The sequence below is a fragment of the Grampus griseus genome, assembly GCF_964374135.1.
Source record: "Grampus griseus genome assembly, chromosome: 7".
In the NCBI taxonomy this organism is placed as follows: domain Eukaryota; kingdom Metazoa; phylum Chordata; class Mammalia; order Artiodactyla; family Delphinidae; genus Grampus; species Grampus griseus.
The window spans coordinates 50,338,320-50,356,390 of record NC_139001.1 but is presented as its reverse complement, the minus strand read 5'-3'; the positions used below and the strand labels follow the sequence as shown (position 1 = coordinate 50,356,390).

Here is an 18,071-nt window from a genome sequence, read left to right as displayed (position 1 = left end):
ACTAAACTTATCTTTTAAATTGCTACAAAGAGATTGTTTTCTGAACATGTCCAGTAATAGAAAATAACTGTCTACAACTTATGTATTTTTTCTTCTTTCAGTAGTTACAATGGTTGGAATAGGGATGCTTATTCCCTAAGAATCTGGGGTCTAGGGTGAGTAATTAAAATATGTATCATTGTATAAATTATACTCAATGCTATTTACCTTCCTGTCATGTCTGTAGCTAAATTTACTGAGTTGTTTAAGGTTCTAGCATTTTAAAGTACTTAGTAAAGAATAATTTACCAAGATAAGGTTGTGCTTTATTACATTATTACATTGTCATTCTTTGAAGTCATTTAACTTAGAACAATTTGCAGTATTCTATTTTAGATGTTTGGTTTGGTTTTGTATAATGAAAAGTAATTTTCATCCCTTGTCACAGATTTTTACCTCAAGCATCTATAGATCTAACGCCTCAGACTTTCAATGAAAAAGTTTTACAAGGGAAAAACCATTGGGTGGTTGATTTCTATGCTCCTTGGTGTGGACCTTGCCAAAACTTTGCTCCAGAGTTTGAGCTCTTGGCTAGGGTAAGTACGTCATGTCTAGCTTCTTAAATAAGTTGTGGTCACTGGCATGTTTTAATAAGTAGATAAGACATAGTAAATATAATTTTATTTCTTAAAAGTTTCCTTGAATTTAAAAAACTCTGTTCCATTTCTGTGATTATTATCTTTGCAGTAGATTTCTTCCTTCCTTATTAAAGCTTTTAGCTAACATCCTTATCTTGGTTGACATTGTCTTCTTAACCAAAATAGCCAGAAACCTCACTTCTGCTTGTTACTTATTTTCTTCCCATCACCATTACTCTGCTGCCATCCAGGCAGTCACTAGATCCTATCAGTTCTATCTCCTAAATGCCCTTCAAATCTGTCATCTCCTATCATCTCCTCTGCTAGCCTTTTGTTCAAGCCTTCATCATCTATCATCTAGACTCAATCATATGTGCCTCTTAACAAGTCTCATATTACCAGTCTACCTTCTTCAGTTCCACCCTGATGATCTTTCTGAAATATCGCCTTCTCTGGCTTCCTGTTAACCACATTACTTGACCTGCATCCTTGACTACAAATCTCTGATGTGACCCTTCTGACCTCTTCAGCTTTATCTCTCTCCCTGACCTCACACCTTACACTCCAGGCACTACAAAGTACTCCGGGTTCTCTGAACAAGTACCCTTATGTACATGCTGTTTCCTCTCTAAAATGCCTTTTCCTTGCCTTGGTCATCTAGATTTTTTTTCTCCCTATCGTACAAAACCCAGCTCCAATGGCATTATGTATTCTCTAACCTTCCCACTTAAGCAGTGTCACCTGGATATCAGGTACTCCATCAGTGTGCTTATACAATGCGTGTTAACTATATATTAAGATATCTTTCTCCTCTATAAAACTATGAGCTTTGTGAGGGCAAGATACGTGTCTTATCTATCTGTATATCCCCTCTGTCTTAACTCAGTAAACGCTTATAAAATTAAACTAAATGCAGTCTGTTTTGGTGTTTCTGTCATAACAGTCCAGTTAGTGGCCTCATCCAGACTGATAGCTTCCTCACCTCTATACTCAAGGAACTTTGCCTTTGGCTATGAAATATTCATTAGAATGAGAAAGTCAGTACCAGTTCCACCAGTCTAAAACAAAACCTGAACATTCCAAGCCAGGGGCATTTTTTAGCAAAAGCATTTCAAAAGCCCTATGGAACCGTAAAACATTGTTTTAGTTATTGACTGGTCTTTGAAGTAAGAGGTTATTCATTTTTTTCTACTTATATCTTCTTTTCCTCTTATGCTTCCTTTTTCTCCAATAAGTCTAACAAAAATGTTTTATTCCCTTATCCCTTAAAAACTTAATTATATATTTTGTAATGCAGCAACATCTTGCATATAGCAGAAAATTATTAAAAAGGTCATTCAGCAAATCCTAAGCACCAAGTAGCATTATGCCAAATATTAGGGCTAAAAAAATGGAAAGACAAAAATTCCATGTCTTTAACAAGATTTTAGTCTAGTGGGGATATAAAATGCAAATTAATATATATAAATCAAGAGGATCATTACTATAGCGAAATTAGAGTGAAACAAAAGTATGGGAAGAAGAAGGTCAGAGTCATGCCAGGAGGACAGAAAAGTTAGTATTTGAGATGAGAATTACAACATAACTAGGAGTGTGGCACTTTGAAAGGGTTGGCTAGAGAGTACTCTAAACAGAGAAGACAGAATTTGCAAAGATACAGGGACACAAGACAGTGGAGCATGTTAAGGCTTCTCCACTGTTGGTCCAGGATTACCACAAGATAAAGACAGAAGGGGAGTGGCAAAAACTGAGGCTCTTAAATAGGCAAGAAGGAGATGGCTTGGTCTGCTTGCCTACACTACTCACATTGTACACTCTTCCTCACTGTTCTCATACTGTTCAGAATGTATTCTATATAAGCATTGGAAGAGAACTGTTGGATATGTCAGGATCCATTTTATATTCTAGAAGGATCACATTGAATGGACTGAACATGAGCCATCAAGATCAGAGAAAGATCAGAGCACCAAAAACAATATGGTGTCCTTCTGTAACCTAAAGTACAAGTCAACTGGATTTTTCTGACCTTCACTATGAGAGTGTGTGTGTGTGTGTGCGCGCGCACGCACGCGCATACATGCTTCTGCATGCATTTTTGCTGGTGCCGTAGCACAAGTTAGTCTACCTGTTGAGTACCCCAGCCTTGGGGACAAAATTAGAGGTAGCAAAGATATTTTAATTGTCCTGAAGTGAGAGGTGATAACCTGAAACAGGATTATGGCTGTGGTGATAGAAAGAATGGAACAAGTGTGAGAGAGATATAAGAATGACTAGAATTTAGTATTTGTCTGTGATAAGTACAGTAGGAAAAGGAGTCTAGGATGGCCCTAGTTTCTGGCCTGAACTGAGTGACTAGTTGGACAGAAGGAGTAGTGGGTTAATGTGAAAGGATTCATTTTAGAAATGTTATGTTTAAGGTGCTTATTTAAGTGAAACAGGCCAGTACATAGTTGACTGAAATCAAGGGGGAATAATAGGGTTCAGCAGCATATAGGTATATAAAATCTCCCTGGGAGATTTTTCACAGTGAAAAAAATTGTTGATGAGAGATGGATCTGTGATTGGACTTTTTAATTTGAGGGGCGTGTGTAGGAGGAGGTCCCCATGCTAGAAATGAGGAAGAATAGCCAGAGGAGTAGAGTAGCCAAGAGAATAGTGATAAGCCAGGAAAGAAAACAGGAAAGAAAGGTGTGGTCAGTAGTGACAGATACCCATTAAGACGACTGAAAATTGTCCATTCAGTTTGGCCAAATAGAAGTCATTGGTGAACTTCTCGTGGTTTCAGTGAAGGGAGCAGTAAGAACAGAAGCTAGCTAAAATGTGTTGATAATAAGTAGATGATGAGGAAGTGGTCAAAGAATAAACTGCTCAAAAAGAGAAAGAAAGAAGCAGGTGGTAACTAGAGGAACCAGTGCAATTAAGGAAGGAATTCTTTTTGGTCATATGTGTATATACTGCAGAGTGAGAAAGAGCTCCGAGAGAGAGGGACCAGAGAATGTAGACATAGTCAGCCTTCCACAGGAGGAAGAGTGCTGCCTCAGCAGATGAGACCAGAGATCTGAGGGAGGTGGAGGACAGAATCTGAGATGTTTGTGGTGTGACAGACACATTGTGGGTAACAGGAGGGAGGCGAAGAAGTAGTTCAGGATAAAGCTTCTCAATTTTCTTGATAAGGCAAAGGAGAGTTTATTTGCTGTTGGCGGGGCTGTGCTAGGTAAATAAGAGTTCAGAGCTAGTAAAAATTTGGAAGCAATCTTGTTTGAATGGAAATGATTAAAACTACTTTTTTTTTAAGTAACAAATCCTTAGATTTATATATATTTAAAATTTTTAGTATCATATTGCTTTGTGGTTGCCAGAATAGTATATGCCAAAGAGAATAGCAAAGCATATTTTTCTCTTTTTAGATGATTAAAGGAAAAGTGAAAGCTGGAAAAGTAGACTGTCAAGCTTATGCTCAAACCTGCCAGAAAGCTGGTATCAGAGCCTATCCAACTGTTAAATTTTATCCCTATGAAAGGGCAAAGGTATGTACATGCCTTCTTCTGTGTGCCTTTCCTTTAGCAGGTAACGCTTTTTTCTAGTTTCTTTCCCTTTGTCATTTTTAATTTCACTGCATGTCACTGAAACAAGCTTCTTTTCACATACACACCAAGTGATTTTAAAAGATTTTTCTGCCTCACAGTTGATATGATCTCCATTGCCTTAAAATTTTTATACTCCTGAACGGGGAACTACTAAATAGACACACCAAAATACTAATAGTAGTTTTCTGTGGGTGGTATAATTCAAGGTAATTATTTTCTGTGAAGTTTTGTATTTCCTACTTTTATAGAATTAACATATATTATCTTTATAATTAGTTTTTCTAGGAAAGAAAGAGAAAATTAAGAGAATACTGTCATAATACTTACAAAATAGCTTTAGTACCTGAGCATTTATCTTGAGGAATACTTATTAATGGTTTAGACTATAAAATAAAAGTTAGGGTTCCATGGTTCATTCATAATTTCTTTTTTGGGCCACTGACAATATGCTTTTTTTTTTTTTAACAAGAAAATTTGGCATTTACCAGTGGGTCTCTATGGTCATTGATACAAAAGCGTATATCTTTCAGCCAGTATAATTGCTAGGACTCATGACCTTTGCTGTCTTCCCAAGTAAAATAAGACATTTTTGACAATAGAACTGTGATAAAAATAAATATCTGCCATGCATTCATGTTTTCTTGTAAAACATTGAAATGAATAATTTCAAATGTTGTAATGGATACTTTTTAAGAATATCAGATTAAGAGCTTGTGTTATTTACTTGTGATTATAATACATTTTGAAATAGAGCTAAAGAAATAAGATGATGAATTTCAGAAATGTAGATTTGTCAGACATCTAGATTTTTCAGTGAAGGATTTTGGTTTATGAGGAAGCTACCTCTGTCTTAAGAACAGTCTGGGGTAAGCAGAACTCAGTGATAGTAAAGGAGCTTTATACCAGAGCCTGAATCTTAATTCCTTTGGAATCACTAGCTTCCCAATTCTCAGAACACTTGAGAATTAGGTGACATATATAGGCGTCTTATTCAGGTAGAATGATGTTAGGGAAGTATCAGTATAATGAGCAGTCACAGAATTAACCAGGCCATACAGGGAGCTGTTTGAAAACATGATGTTACCGTGTGTCCAGAGGATAAGATTAGAACCCAAAATATCCCTGTCCAAACAGAAAGGCAGGGGTAGAATCCAGAAGTCCAGCAGAGAAGGCCAAAGCAGAATGGTGATTGAAGTGAGAAATTCAAACCAGGTGAGCAGCTATACACAGAAACAAAATCCTAGCGTACAGTTTGGAGTTCCCACCAGGAAGAAGGAAACAGGTGGCTCCAGATCCAAAATAAGCGGGCCTGGATGTATTGACCTGTCTTCTCCCCTGCTTTTTAGCCACCTTCCTGCTGTGGGCAGATGAGAACCAGGAAATATACATTGCTTTGCACTGTTGTAGTTGGTCAAGGTTTTGTCTATGCCAGTGACTTTAGATTAGAATGTTTTGAGTCCTCTGGGGACATCTTAAACAATTTAGATGTTTTGAGGCATTTGGAGTTAGCAATGCATTTTAATCAAGGTATTAATTTACATGTTTCCATAAAAGTATTGTTAGTATTTATTTCAGGTAAATTATTGGTTAACTGCTTTTGCAGCAGCATTTCCTTGAAGAAATTGAAGTTTTAAACACTTGGAACTTTAAGGAATAGTTAATCAAGTTTCTTAGATGGAAATGTCATGTTTTGATTAGATACTTAAAAGCTTATAAGAAGAATGTTTTCAATTGTAGAGAAATACTTGGGGAGAGGAAATAGATTCCAGAGATGCAAAAGAGATTACTACCTTAATATATGAAAAATTGGAAAACCTCCAAAATCATGGAAAGAGAAATAAGGTAAGGACTAAATCTAGAGCTGACTCTGGCAAACAGTATTTGAATTTATTCTTAATATATAGTATATGTATCAATAAACAGTAAAATGAAGCTTCAAAAATTAATAAGTAGTTAGAAATTTCTTCTTTGGAAAATATGACAAATTTAGCCTCTGGACACTTAAATGCTTAGAAATTGGGACAAGTAAAACCATTTAACAGAAAAATAGTGACTATGGTCATAAATTATTAAAATTTGTTCAAATGTAAAAGCATTGATTTGAGCCTCATAACACTTTGGAGAGCAAGTTTTCTTTTGTTCTTGGTATAGTCAGGATGTATTAAAACCTGTATTCATCTTGCCCCCCACCCTTGAATTATTTATCAAGAAGCATTGCAGCCTCTTTCCTGCTATTCTTCAGAGGGCTATTCATGTTTTCCTTTTTTAAATCAGTATCATTCTGGGACATATTTAGAAACAGACCAGAGAGTTTACAAATGCTAGAGTGCTTTCTGAATGGAATTTAATACAGTCACATGTGAGGTTTCTTGGATTCTTTCCCTATAAGGTGAAAAGACGAAAGAACAGCACAGCCTCTGAAGAGGGCTAGAGATGTCTAGCTTTATATCCATGTTAGAACTACAGACCCTGGTATAGGAAGCTTTACAAGCTACCTCAAGAATTATGTTTTATCCAAACCTAAAAGATAGAAAAGAGATAGTTATGAAACTTTATTTTTTTTGTTTCAGTGAACAAAAATGTTTTTCTGATATTTTGGCTATGTTCGTTTTCTCAAGATGTTTTATTTTTAAAATTGTGACTTATCTCAAGTGAAACATTTGAAATCGAAAACATTAGTCATAAAGTAGAATATGCTAACTGAAATTAAGTTATAGAGCACATCAAAATATGACTTTGAAAGTGTGGTAAAGTTATAATTGGTATTATCTATCTGCCATGGGCAGGTGAGAATTGTGAGATACCCTTTTTCCATTGTTACAACAGGTGAAGTATACTTCATCTGATCTATTAAATAAGAATATTGAGTAATTATTTTTGAAAAGGTAAAACTTAGGTCAGTTTATTATTTTTAACTTCTTTTTAACATTAGATGTTGAAAGAGAAAGGAATTCAATCACTTTTACATTATTATTGTAGGATGAACTTTAATGATGCTGAAAATGAAGAAAAAATTGAAAAGAAATTGACAGATGACATCAGAAGCTACCTTTTCAGAATGTTACCATGTTCTGGATGGGACTAAATGAACATTATCTTGGACTTGTAATTGCACTGCTTGAATTCTGTACAACATTAATATAAATGAAGGGTCTGCAGACTTTTTCCCTAAAGGGCCAGATCGTAAATACTTTAGGCTTTGTAGACCATAGATGGTTCTTTGTCACATATTCTGTTTTTATTTTGTTTACAACCCTTTAAAAAATGTAAAAACCATTCTTAGCCTCAAGGCTGTACACAAATAGGCCACAAGCCACATTCAGCCCATGGGCCACAGATTGCTGACCTGACCCACAGAAAGATGTTTAGGCTGGCTGGCTCAAACATGAGCCTGCTCTATGATCTATGTACATGCTAAGTTATACAACGTGTACTTTATCAATTCAAGTTTTGTGGCTGGCCTGAAAAGAGAACTTTGTTTTCAGTCACCTGTTCTCCTAAAAAATATCTCTGAAATTGATTATCTGACCATGTATTTCATTTAAAAAACATACTCAAAATGTGGGAAAATAAACAGATACCCTATTTTCATGCTGTATTATAGTGAAGAGATTCATTTTCTTTTCTAAAGGTTGAAGAATTGGTTTTAATTTTTCACATATGAGAAAAATATTTTATAACAGAAAGTAAACAAATCCTATTGATTTCTATAGTATCCACATATACCTGAGGGGAAAAAATATTTATAGCAATTAACTGGGCATTGTAGAGTACCCCAAATATTTCTATATTTTAAAGATATGTGTTCATTTATTTTCTGAATTGCTTTCATAATGTTTTCCCTGTGATGGTTACTGATTTCTGAAGCATCTTTCTAATATCTGTTTTTGATTTCTGGACTTGGTTTTGATGCATATCCTTTATTTACATTTGCCTTTTTTCCTTCATGGTTTTGGTTGTTCACTCTTGTCCAATGTTTATTATTCAAGAAGGAAAAATTAACTTTGTAGATTTGTTTTCCTAAAGCTCGTAATGATGCTGTGTTTATTCCAATTATTTACTGTTGGAGGCTGCCATTTTCAGATAAATATTGGCCTAACAACTGAAGTTAATTTTGTAAGAAAATCAAGGATAAAAATTTAAGGATGGGATCTTTTAGTTTCTTAATTGTTCAGGCTCAAGGAATCCAAATTTCTTTTCCTTGCACATTAACAAAACATTGTAACATGTAGTTATTTAGTTATAATTCAGAATGTATGGAATGGTAAAATCCCAATTGATCAAAAGAGGTCAACAGATTTTTTTCAAAACTTAAGTGTTCCCAAAAACCTATTTGAATCATGCTTTATTATGTTGGGAGAATTTTGGTTTTTTGTTTGTTTTGTTTTGTTTTTATCCCATTCCCCAAAATTTCCTCATAAAGGTTAATTTATAACTGCAATTTATCCAAAAAGTAATCGATTTTTTTTCATTTTCAAGTCTAACCCTATTCTTCATATTCTCACCCATATTGTTTCTTGTGTATCTTTTAACTTCTTATCTTAAATTCTACTTTACACATGTGGGCACATACAGAAGAGTCACCACTTCTAACCTTAATTTTATACCACCTGTTTTACTTATGATCAGTAATGGCAAATTTATTAAATTTTAAATTTTCAAAGCCTAGAACATTTTCAAAATTGGTTTGTTTCTACAAGAATTCCAAAATGGAATGCCTAAAGAAGTTTTGGTAAATATTTACTGAACTTGTACCAATTATGAGAGTACCACTATGCTGGACACAGAAGTGTGCAAAAGTAAACTAAACCCAGCGCTTAGTCCCTGTCTCCCTAGTGTCTGTAAATTCACAATTCTGACATGGGACCCATAAACAAGCTTATAGATACCTGTACTATTACCTATAAATAGAATGCCAAACTTACTGGTTGAGAAATATCTTAGGCAGTAAATGAAATAGTAAATATTATGTATCCTGTAACTGGGCCTAGGTATGTGCCTGTAGAATCAGCTCAAAAGCCAGGACTACCTGGGAGACATGTTAAGTAACACGTAGCATAAAAGTAACATGCATCAGAATTTTCTGCAATTATGTCAGTCTCATTGACATGCTGACAGGATTAAAGGTTCTAACGGCCACATTAGTGCAGTAGAGCACTTCTAGAGTGCCAGGTAAAACATGGCATTTTTCTCAGCAACACCATTTTTGTGTGAAGCTAGCCTCAGGTAACATAGCACCATTTCTCGCAGACCAGAGTGCATTCTATCAGGCAGCGAGACTTGAAAATTAGATGTTTAATGTGGTTATGTGAAACTGTTGGGAATGTGCGTTTGGGGCATTAATGATGCTTGCCTGCTCTAGTTTCCCAAATTTTATTTAATGTCTTTCATATCTTTTTCATTTTAAGGATATGATTAAGATTTTAAAATAACTATTTCAAAATAACTATAACTACTTTAATATTTTAAAAGTTTTCTTTAACTTTGTCCTTGTTTTCTAACAGTATTCAAAGCAGGAATTTTCTTTGAAGAGTACAGTTATTAGAAAAGCATTACTATGTTGTTTCCTATGGGACACAGTTTACAAAGATACTTATATAAGAAAGTTTTTAATGAAGAGGGGTAGTGTTTCTAAGCCATTTAAACAATTTTTCTATAATAGTCTAATTTCTTCGGTCTACCAACAAACTCAAATGTCTCATATTCAGTCCATCATGACTGTTTAAGAAATAGTACAAAGTTTAAAATGCATTTAAAATTTTCTGTAGTGATACTTGCAGGATAAAATTGATTCTGAATATGAGAAGGAAATAACCTTTCTGGTAGTATACCACTTTATATAAACCAAAACTTTAAATGTACCCAACGGGAATTCCCTGGTGGGCCTGTGGTTAGGACCAGGTGTTTTCACTACTGTGGCCCAGGGTCAATCCCTGGTCAGGGAACTAAGACCCCACAAGCCATGCTGCACAGCCAAAAATAAAATAAATAAATGTACCCAAATTCTTCTGGTGAATAATCTTGTTTTTAGTAAGAGTAATAAGAAAATTTAGGTCAACCACCAAGCTAAGTATAAATGTATTACTGATCATATATAAAAACGTTAGTGATTTACTGGCTTGAGTCTTTTTTTTTTTATATTTAACACTAGATTTGCATTTAGGTTCTTGTACAAATGACCCACAGGTTTGAACTGTGCAATTCCACTTACATGAAGATTTTTTTTCAATGAATAGGTTCTACAGTACTACATGATCCGTGGCTGGTTGAATCCATGGATGCAGAATTTCAGATACATAGGGCCAACTCTAAAGTTACACGTGAGTTTTCGACTGTGCTGGGGGTTGGCAACCCTAACCCACACATTGTTCAAGGGTCAACTGTACTGTCACTCAGTCCCCTTGTTAGCAGCTGGATGTATTTTGTGAGCGGAAACTAACCAGAATAACAGATAGAGGCTGATGCCAAACTGTCCCATATCAATATTAAATCCAGGAATGTGGTATCTTGACCACTCGATTGCATTATCTTGTCACTTGAGTGAATTATTTAGTAGCCTGAAAATTAGTAATCATGCGAAAAGGTCTGTGCTGCTCTAAATTAGGGTTTGCTTAAGATTCAAAAGTGGGTAAGTAAAATAGATCAGTAGAAAAGATAAGTCCAATAGAAGGGTCCCAGCATGTGGAGAAACTTGGTCCATCAAGGGCTCCTGAGACAAACCATACACTTAACAGTACCTGAGATTGGTCCTCATGACCAGACACAGTAGGAAAGAGGGAAACCCAGAAATGTGCTCTTCATCAGTCTGCCCTCTGGTCTAACAAGTGATAGACAATTCTTCATTAAACTACTGCTATTCCAAACATCTTGAGGAGGTAAAATATTTTTTAAAAAATAATCAATAGGTTCCAGTACAAGATGACTCCCAAACTCACCTCCTCCCATGGACAAATTGAATATACGGCTGTATACAGAACAATTCCCTCTGAAAGAAATCTAGAATCTAGCTGAGCAACTCTTACACATCAGGTGAATGAGAAAAAACCCACACTGGAGTGGGTAGGAGAGGCTGAGACACTATCTCACCATAAACCCCACCTGGCACAATGACATGACCAAGAGGGAACTCAAGACTACCCGTTTCTCCCTGAGGATCAAAAGGTTCAGACCCCACAGCTGGTGCTCCAACTTTTAAGACTTGGACCCAAGAGATGGGCCCCCAAAGCATGTAGCTTTGAAAGCCAGCAGGGCATGCCTCCCTGAGACCCACAAGGCTAGTGCAATCTGAGAAGCAGTTCCTTAACAGGATTGTATGGAATCACCATGGCTAATCCCCCAAGGCCTAGCACAGAGGGAACATACTGAAACTGCCCAGTCGTTACATGGAACAGGCCTATTTGCTTATCTTAAATGCTTTAGCCTGAACAGCAGTCTTCTACTTTAACACACTCCTAGGGACTCACTACATTACTACTCTCTACAGAGACCATGGAGGCTGGCAGGCACCATCTTTGTGTGCCTCACACCAGATCACCAGCACCTCCAGAGAAGGAGTTTGTGCAAACATCTGGCACCCCAGCTATTATGGCTGCCACCCAGGGGACATCCCTTGAACACATGGTTCTGGTGGCCAGCAATGCTTGTGGATCCCATAGGACTGTAGCAAAGAAGCAGTTCCCCACAAGCCTCAGTGCAAAGAGAGCAGACAGAAATGCCATCTCCCAGTCATCCTCAGGAGGTGTATTTGCATACTTTAAAAGCTGCTGCCTGAGAATAGTTTCCAATCAGCCTGCATCTAAGTGTGGGACTGAGATCTATCCCCTTTGGGACACTGACAGGTCTTGGTACACTCTCCACTACTGAGAGCCACTAAGAACAAAGAAGTCTGCTTGGAAGATCACAAAGATGTGATAGCCAAGAGCTAGGGCATGGTTAAATGATAAGGTTCATCTACACAAGACCTTCAAAACTGGGAGAGCTGGTTTTACCTAATGCATAGAAACCAACACAGAGTCAAGGAAAATGAAGAAACAGAGGACTGTGTTCCAAACAAGAACTAGATAAAACCTCAGAAAAAGACCTTAATGAAATGGAGGTAGTGATTTATCTAATAAAGTTTCAAAATATAGTCATAAAGATGCTCACTGAGGTAAGGAGAATGATGCATGAACAAAGTGAGAATTTCAATGCAGAAAATATAAGAATGTAGCAAGTAAAAATTACAGAGCTGAAGAATACAATAACAACTGAAAAATTCATTAGAGGGGCCAACAGTAAACTAAATGAAGTAGAAAAAGGATCAGTGAAGTCAAAGACAAAACAGTGGAATTCATCCAATCAGAGCAGTGAAAAGCGAAAGAATGAAAAAGAGTAAAGATAGCTTATAGGACACCATCAAGCAACCCAGTATTTGCATTACAGGGGTCCCAGAAAGGGCAGAAAAATTTGAAGAAATAATGGCTGTAAGCTTCCCTAACCTGGGAAAAGACACAGACACCCAGATCCAGGAAGCTCAGAGTTCTAAATATGATGATCTAAAGAGACCCACACTAAGACAAGTTATAACTAAATTGCAAAAGACAGAATCTTTTTTTTTTTTTTGCAGTACGGGGGTGTCTCACTGCTGTGGCCTCTCCCATTGCGGAGCACAGGCTCTGGATGCGCAGGCTCAGCAGCCATGGCTCACGGGCCCAACCACTCCGCAGCATGTAGGATCTTCCCGCACCGGGGCACGAACCCATGTCCCCTGCGTTGGCAGGCGGACTCTCAACCACTGTGCTACCAGGGAAGCCCAAAAGACAGAATCTTTAAAGCAGCAAGAAAAAAAAAAAAATTGTTTCATACAAGGGAACCCCCATAAGACTATAAGCAGATTTTTTTAGCAGAAACTTTGCAGGCCAGGAGGGAGTAGCATGGTGTATTCAACATGCTGAAAGAAACAAAAAACTGCCAACTAAGAATAGTCTACCTGGCAAAGCTGTCCTTCAGAATTGAAGAAGAGTTTTCCAGAAAAGCAAAAGCTGAAAGACTTCATCACCACTAGACATGGCTTACAACAAATGTTAAAGGGGATTCTTTAAGCTGAACTGAAATGACACTAGTTAGTAACAGGAAAACATACGAAAATATAAATCTCACTGGTAGAGGTAAATATATAATTAGATTCAGAATACTCTAATGCTGGTGAGTTAATCACTTACAAATCTAGTTTCAAAGGTTAAAACACAAGTAACAAAAATAATGAATTACAATAATTTCTTAATGGATACACAAGAAAAACAGATGTAAATTGTAACATCAAACATATAAGAGGGGGAAGTAAAAGGGTAGAGTTTTTGTAGGTTACTGAAGTTAAATTGTTATAGCATAAAACAGACTTATATATAAAAGATTATCTATGTAAGTCTCATAGTAACCATAAAGCAAAAACCTACAGTAGAGTCACAAGAGATAAAGAGAAGAGAATCAAAGCATATCATTACAGATCATCATCAATTCACAGATGAAGGCAACTGAAAAGAAGAACAAAGGAACTACAAAATAGCCAGAAAACAATTAAGAGATGGTATTAGTAAGGCCTCACCAACCTATAATCTAAATGTAAATGAATTTAATCTCCAATCAAAACACATAGAATGGCTGGATGGATAAAAAAATTAAAAAAAAAAACCCAACTGTATGCTACTGACAAGAGACTCACTCCAGCTTTAAGGACACAGATAGTCTCAAAGTGAAGGGATAGGAAAAGATTTCATGCAGATGGAAACCGAAAGAAAGCTGGGATAGCCGTACTCATACCAGAGAAAATAGACTTTAGCACAAAGCAAGTAATAGTGACAGAGAAGATCATTATATAATAATGATGTCAGTCCAACAAGAAAATGTAACATTTGTAAATATTTATGCACCCAACATAGGAGTACCTAAATATATAGAGTAATTATTAACAGATTTAAAGGGAAAAATTGACAGCAATACAATAATAGTAAAGGACTTCAATATCCCACTTTTATCAATGGATAGATCTTCCAGACAGAAGATCAATAGGAATCATTGGACTTTTAAACAACACATTTGGCCAGATGGACTTAACAGACATTTACAGAACATTTCATCCAAAAGCAGAAAAATACACATTCTTTTCAAATGTACATGGAACATTATTCAGGATAGATCATATGTTAGGCCACAAAACAAGTCTTAATTTAAGAAGTTTGAAATCATATCAAGCATATCCTCTGACCACAATGGTGTGAAACTAGAACACAATTATAAAAGGAAGACTGGAAAATTTTCAGATATGCAGAGATTAAACAATATGCTCCTGAACAGCAAATGGGTCAAAGAAGAAATCAAAAGGGAAATCAAAAAATAACTTGAGACAAATGAAAATGCAAGTACAAAATACCAAAAGATATGGGATGCTGCATTTCTAAGAAGCAAACAGCAATAAAAAGCCTACCTCAAGAAACAAGAAAAGTGTCAAACAGCCTAACTTTACTCCTAGAGGAACTAGAAAAGCAAGAGCAAACAAAGCCCAACGGTAGCAGAAGGAAGGAAATAAATATCAGAGCAGAAATAAATGAAACAGAGACTAAAAAGTAAACAGAAAAGATCAATGAAACTAAGAGATGGTTTCTTGGAAAGATAAAATTGACAAAACTTTAAATTGGATAAATGAGAAGAAATGGATAATTCCTAGAACATACAACCTACCAAGACTGAATTATAAAGAAATAGAAAATCTGAACAGCCCCATTACTAGTAAGGAGGTTAAATTAGTAATCAGAAACTTTCCAACAAACAAAAGTCTAAGACCAGATGGCAACCTTTCTCAAACTCTTCCAAAAAATAGAAGAGGGAAATTTCCAAACTCTTTAGGAGGCAAGCATTACCCCAATACCAAGACCAGTCAAGGAAACTATAAGAAAGGAAAATTACAGGCCAATATCCCTAATGAACAATGATGCAAAAATCCTCAACAAATTATCATCAAACCTAATTCAAAAATACAGTAAAAGGATGAAACCCCATGATCAAGTGGGATTTATTCCAGAGGTGCAAGATGGTTCAACATCTGCAAATCATCTACTAATCGCATTTTAAAAATGGAAGATAAAAGTCATATGATCATCTCAATATATGCTGGAAAATCATTTGACAAAATTCAACATCTATTCATAATAAAAACTCTCAAGAAGTAGGTATTGAAGGAATGGTACCTCAACATAATAAAGGCTGTGTGTGACAAGCTAACAGCATACTCAATGGTGAAAAGTTGAAAGCTTTTTCTCTAAGATCAAGAACATGATAAGGATGTCCACCCTTGCCGCTTTTATTTAGCATAGTACTGGAAGCCCTAGCCAGAGCAATTAGGCAAGAAAAAGAAATAAATGGCATCCAAATCTGAAGGGAAGAAGTAAAACAGTTTCTACTTGCAGGTGACATGATATTATATATAGAAAACCCTGAAGACTCTACCAGAAAACTCTTAGAACTAATAAATTAGTAAAGTTGCAGGATACAAAATGAATACACAAAAATCAGTTGCATTTCTATAAACTAATAAACTGTCAGAGAAGTTAAGAAAACAATTCCATTTACAGTTGCATCAAAAAGGATATCTAGGAATAAATTTAACCAAGGAGGTCAAAGACCTGTACACTAAAACCTATAAGACATTGATGAAAGAAATTGAAAAGACTCACATGAATGGAAAGACATTGCATACTCATGGATTGGAAGAATATTGTTAAGATGTCCATACTACACAAAGCAATCTGTAGGTTCAATGCAACATCTATCAAAATTCCAATGGGGGACTTCCCTGGTGGCACAGTGGTTAAGAATCCACCTGCCAATGCAGGGGACACAGGTTCGATCCCTGGTCTGGGAAGATCCCACATGCCGTGGAGCAACTAAGCCCGTGCGCCACTACTACTGAGCCTGCACTCTAGAGCCCACATGCCACAACTACTGAAGCCCACACGCCTAGAGCCCGTGCTCTGCAACAAGAGAAGCCACCACAGTGAGAAGCCCGCACACTGCAACAAAGAGTAGCCCCTGCTTGCTGCAACTAGAGAAAGCCCGTGCACAGCAACAAAGGCCCAACACAGCCAAAAATTAATTTTAAAAAAATTCCAATGGCATTTTTCACAAAACTACAACAAACGATCTTAAAATTTGTACAGAACCACAAAAGACCCCCAAATAGCCAAAGCAATCTTGAGAAAGATTATATTTCAGAGTTACAGTAATCAAAATAGTATTACTCTATTTTTGAGTAAATTTAAATTTAGACTTACCCTAACTAGTCACTAACCTTTCTTTTCTTTCTTTTTTTTTTTTTTTTAAACATCTTTATTGGGGTATAATTGCTTTACAATGGTATGCTAGTTTCAGCTTCACAACAAAATGAATCAGCTATATATATACATATGTTCCCATATCTCTTCCCGCTTGCGTCTCCCTCCCTCCCACCCTCCCTATCCCACCCCTCCAGGCGGTCACAAAGCACCGAGCTGATCTCCCTGTGCTATGCGGCTGCTTCCCACTAGCTATCTACCTTACGTTTGGTAGTGTATATATGTCCATGCCTCTTTATCGCTTTGTCACCGTTTACCCTTCCCCCTCCCCATAGCCTCAAGTCCATTCTCTAGTAAGTCTGTGTCTTTATTCCTGTTTCACCCCTAGGTTTTTCATGACATTTTATTTTTTTCTTAAATTCCATATATATGTGTTAGCATATGGTATTTGTCTCTCTCTTTCTGACTTACTTCACTCTGTATGACAGACTCTAGGTCTATCCACCTCATTACAAATAGCTCAATTTCGTCTCTTTTTATGGCTGAGTAATATTCCATTGTATATATGTGCCACATCTTCTTTATCCATTCATCCGATGATGGACACTTAGGTTGTTTCCATCTCTGGGCTATTGTAAATAGAGCTGCAATGAACATTTTGGTACATGACTCTTTTTGAATTATGGTTTTCTCAGGGTATATGCCCAGTAGTGGGATTGCTGGGTCATGTGGTAGTTCTATTTGTAGCTTTTTAAGGAATCTCCATACTGTTCTCCACAGTGGCTGTATCAATTTACATTCCCACCAACAGTGTAAGAGGGTTCCCTTTTCTCCACACCCTCTCCAGCATTTATTGTTTCTAGATTTTTTGATGATGGCCATTCTGACTGGTGTGAGATGATATCTCATTGTAGTTTTGATTTGCATTTCTCTAATGATTAGTTCTGCATTTTGTTTCTTTTACTTTCTATGTTGCTAAACAAGTGAAAAAAAAATGTTTAATGATTTATAAAAGTGATATGTGTATTTATATAATAAATTTTTCAGGCTTAGAATAGCAATGTTTCATATGGTTTACTATAAAAACTGAGGTTACTGTTAGATCAACTGCATTGTGATTTTTAAAACTACCTCAGCAATTCATTCTCTCCCAAAAACAAGTCACCAAAGAACACAAGACTCAATAATATGACATATCAAAAGGCCTTAATCTCAATCACTATATAAGGGGTTAGGAAAGCTAATTTAATCTGTATTAACTATAATGATAAATTCAAAATGCAAAAAACATACATATTTTACTACGGAGATTAAGTTACTTTTAGAATTCATTTTGTTGATGTGTTTTGCATAAACTTAGAAAAAGCCTAAATGAGAAATTTTTCTACTTCCTCCCTCCAATATTTACAATTATCTTGTCTTAGGATCAAAGCCATGGCTTTCTTATGTTCTGCTCTGTTTTCAGAACCTAGCACATGTATGTATAATATATACTCTAATTAACAACCAGCAGTATCGTTCTATATCGTTAAATTTGTTAAAATTAATTTGCCGGTAATTCA

The 18,071-nt window shown here is 36.1% G+C and overlaps 1 protein-coding gene across 2 annotated transcripts in view; it reads left to right on the top strand.

Moving 5' to 3' along the window:
• Positions 1 to 7,808, top strand: part of DNAJC10 (DnaJ heat shock protein family (Hsp40) member C10) — a 59,735-nt gene extending 51,927 nt beyond the window's left edge. For both annotated transcript variants that reach the window (XM_082658633.1, XM_082658634.1), the window contains exons 20-24: positions 102 to 155; positions 428 to 575; positions 4,025 to 4,144; positions 5,942 to 6,046; positions 7,184 to 7,808. In XM_082658633.1, the coding sequence (XP_082514759.1) occupies positions 102 to 155; positions 428 to 575; positions 4,025 to 4,144; positions 5,942 to 6,046; positions 7,184 to 7,195 (439 nt within the window). In that variant the 3' untranslated portion in view covers positions 7,196 to 7,808. The remainder of the gene's footprint in view (positions 1 to 101; positions 156 to 427; positions 576 to 4,024; positions 4,145 to 5,941; positions 6,047 to 7,183) is intronic.
• Positions 7,809 to 18,071: the final 10,263 nt, after the last annotated feature.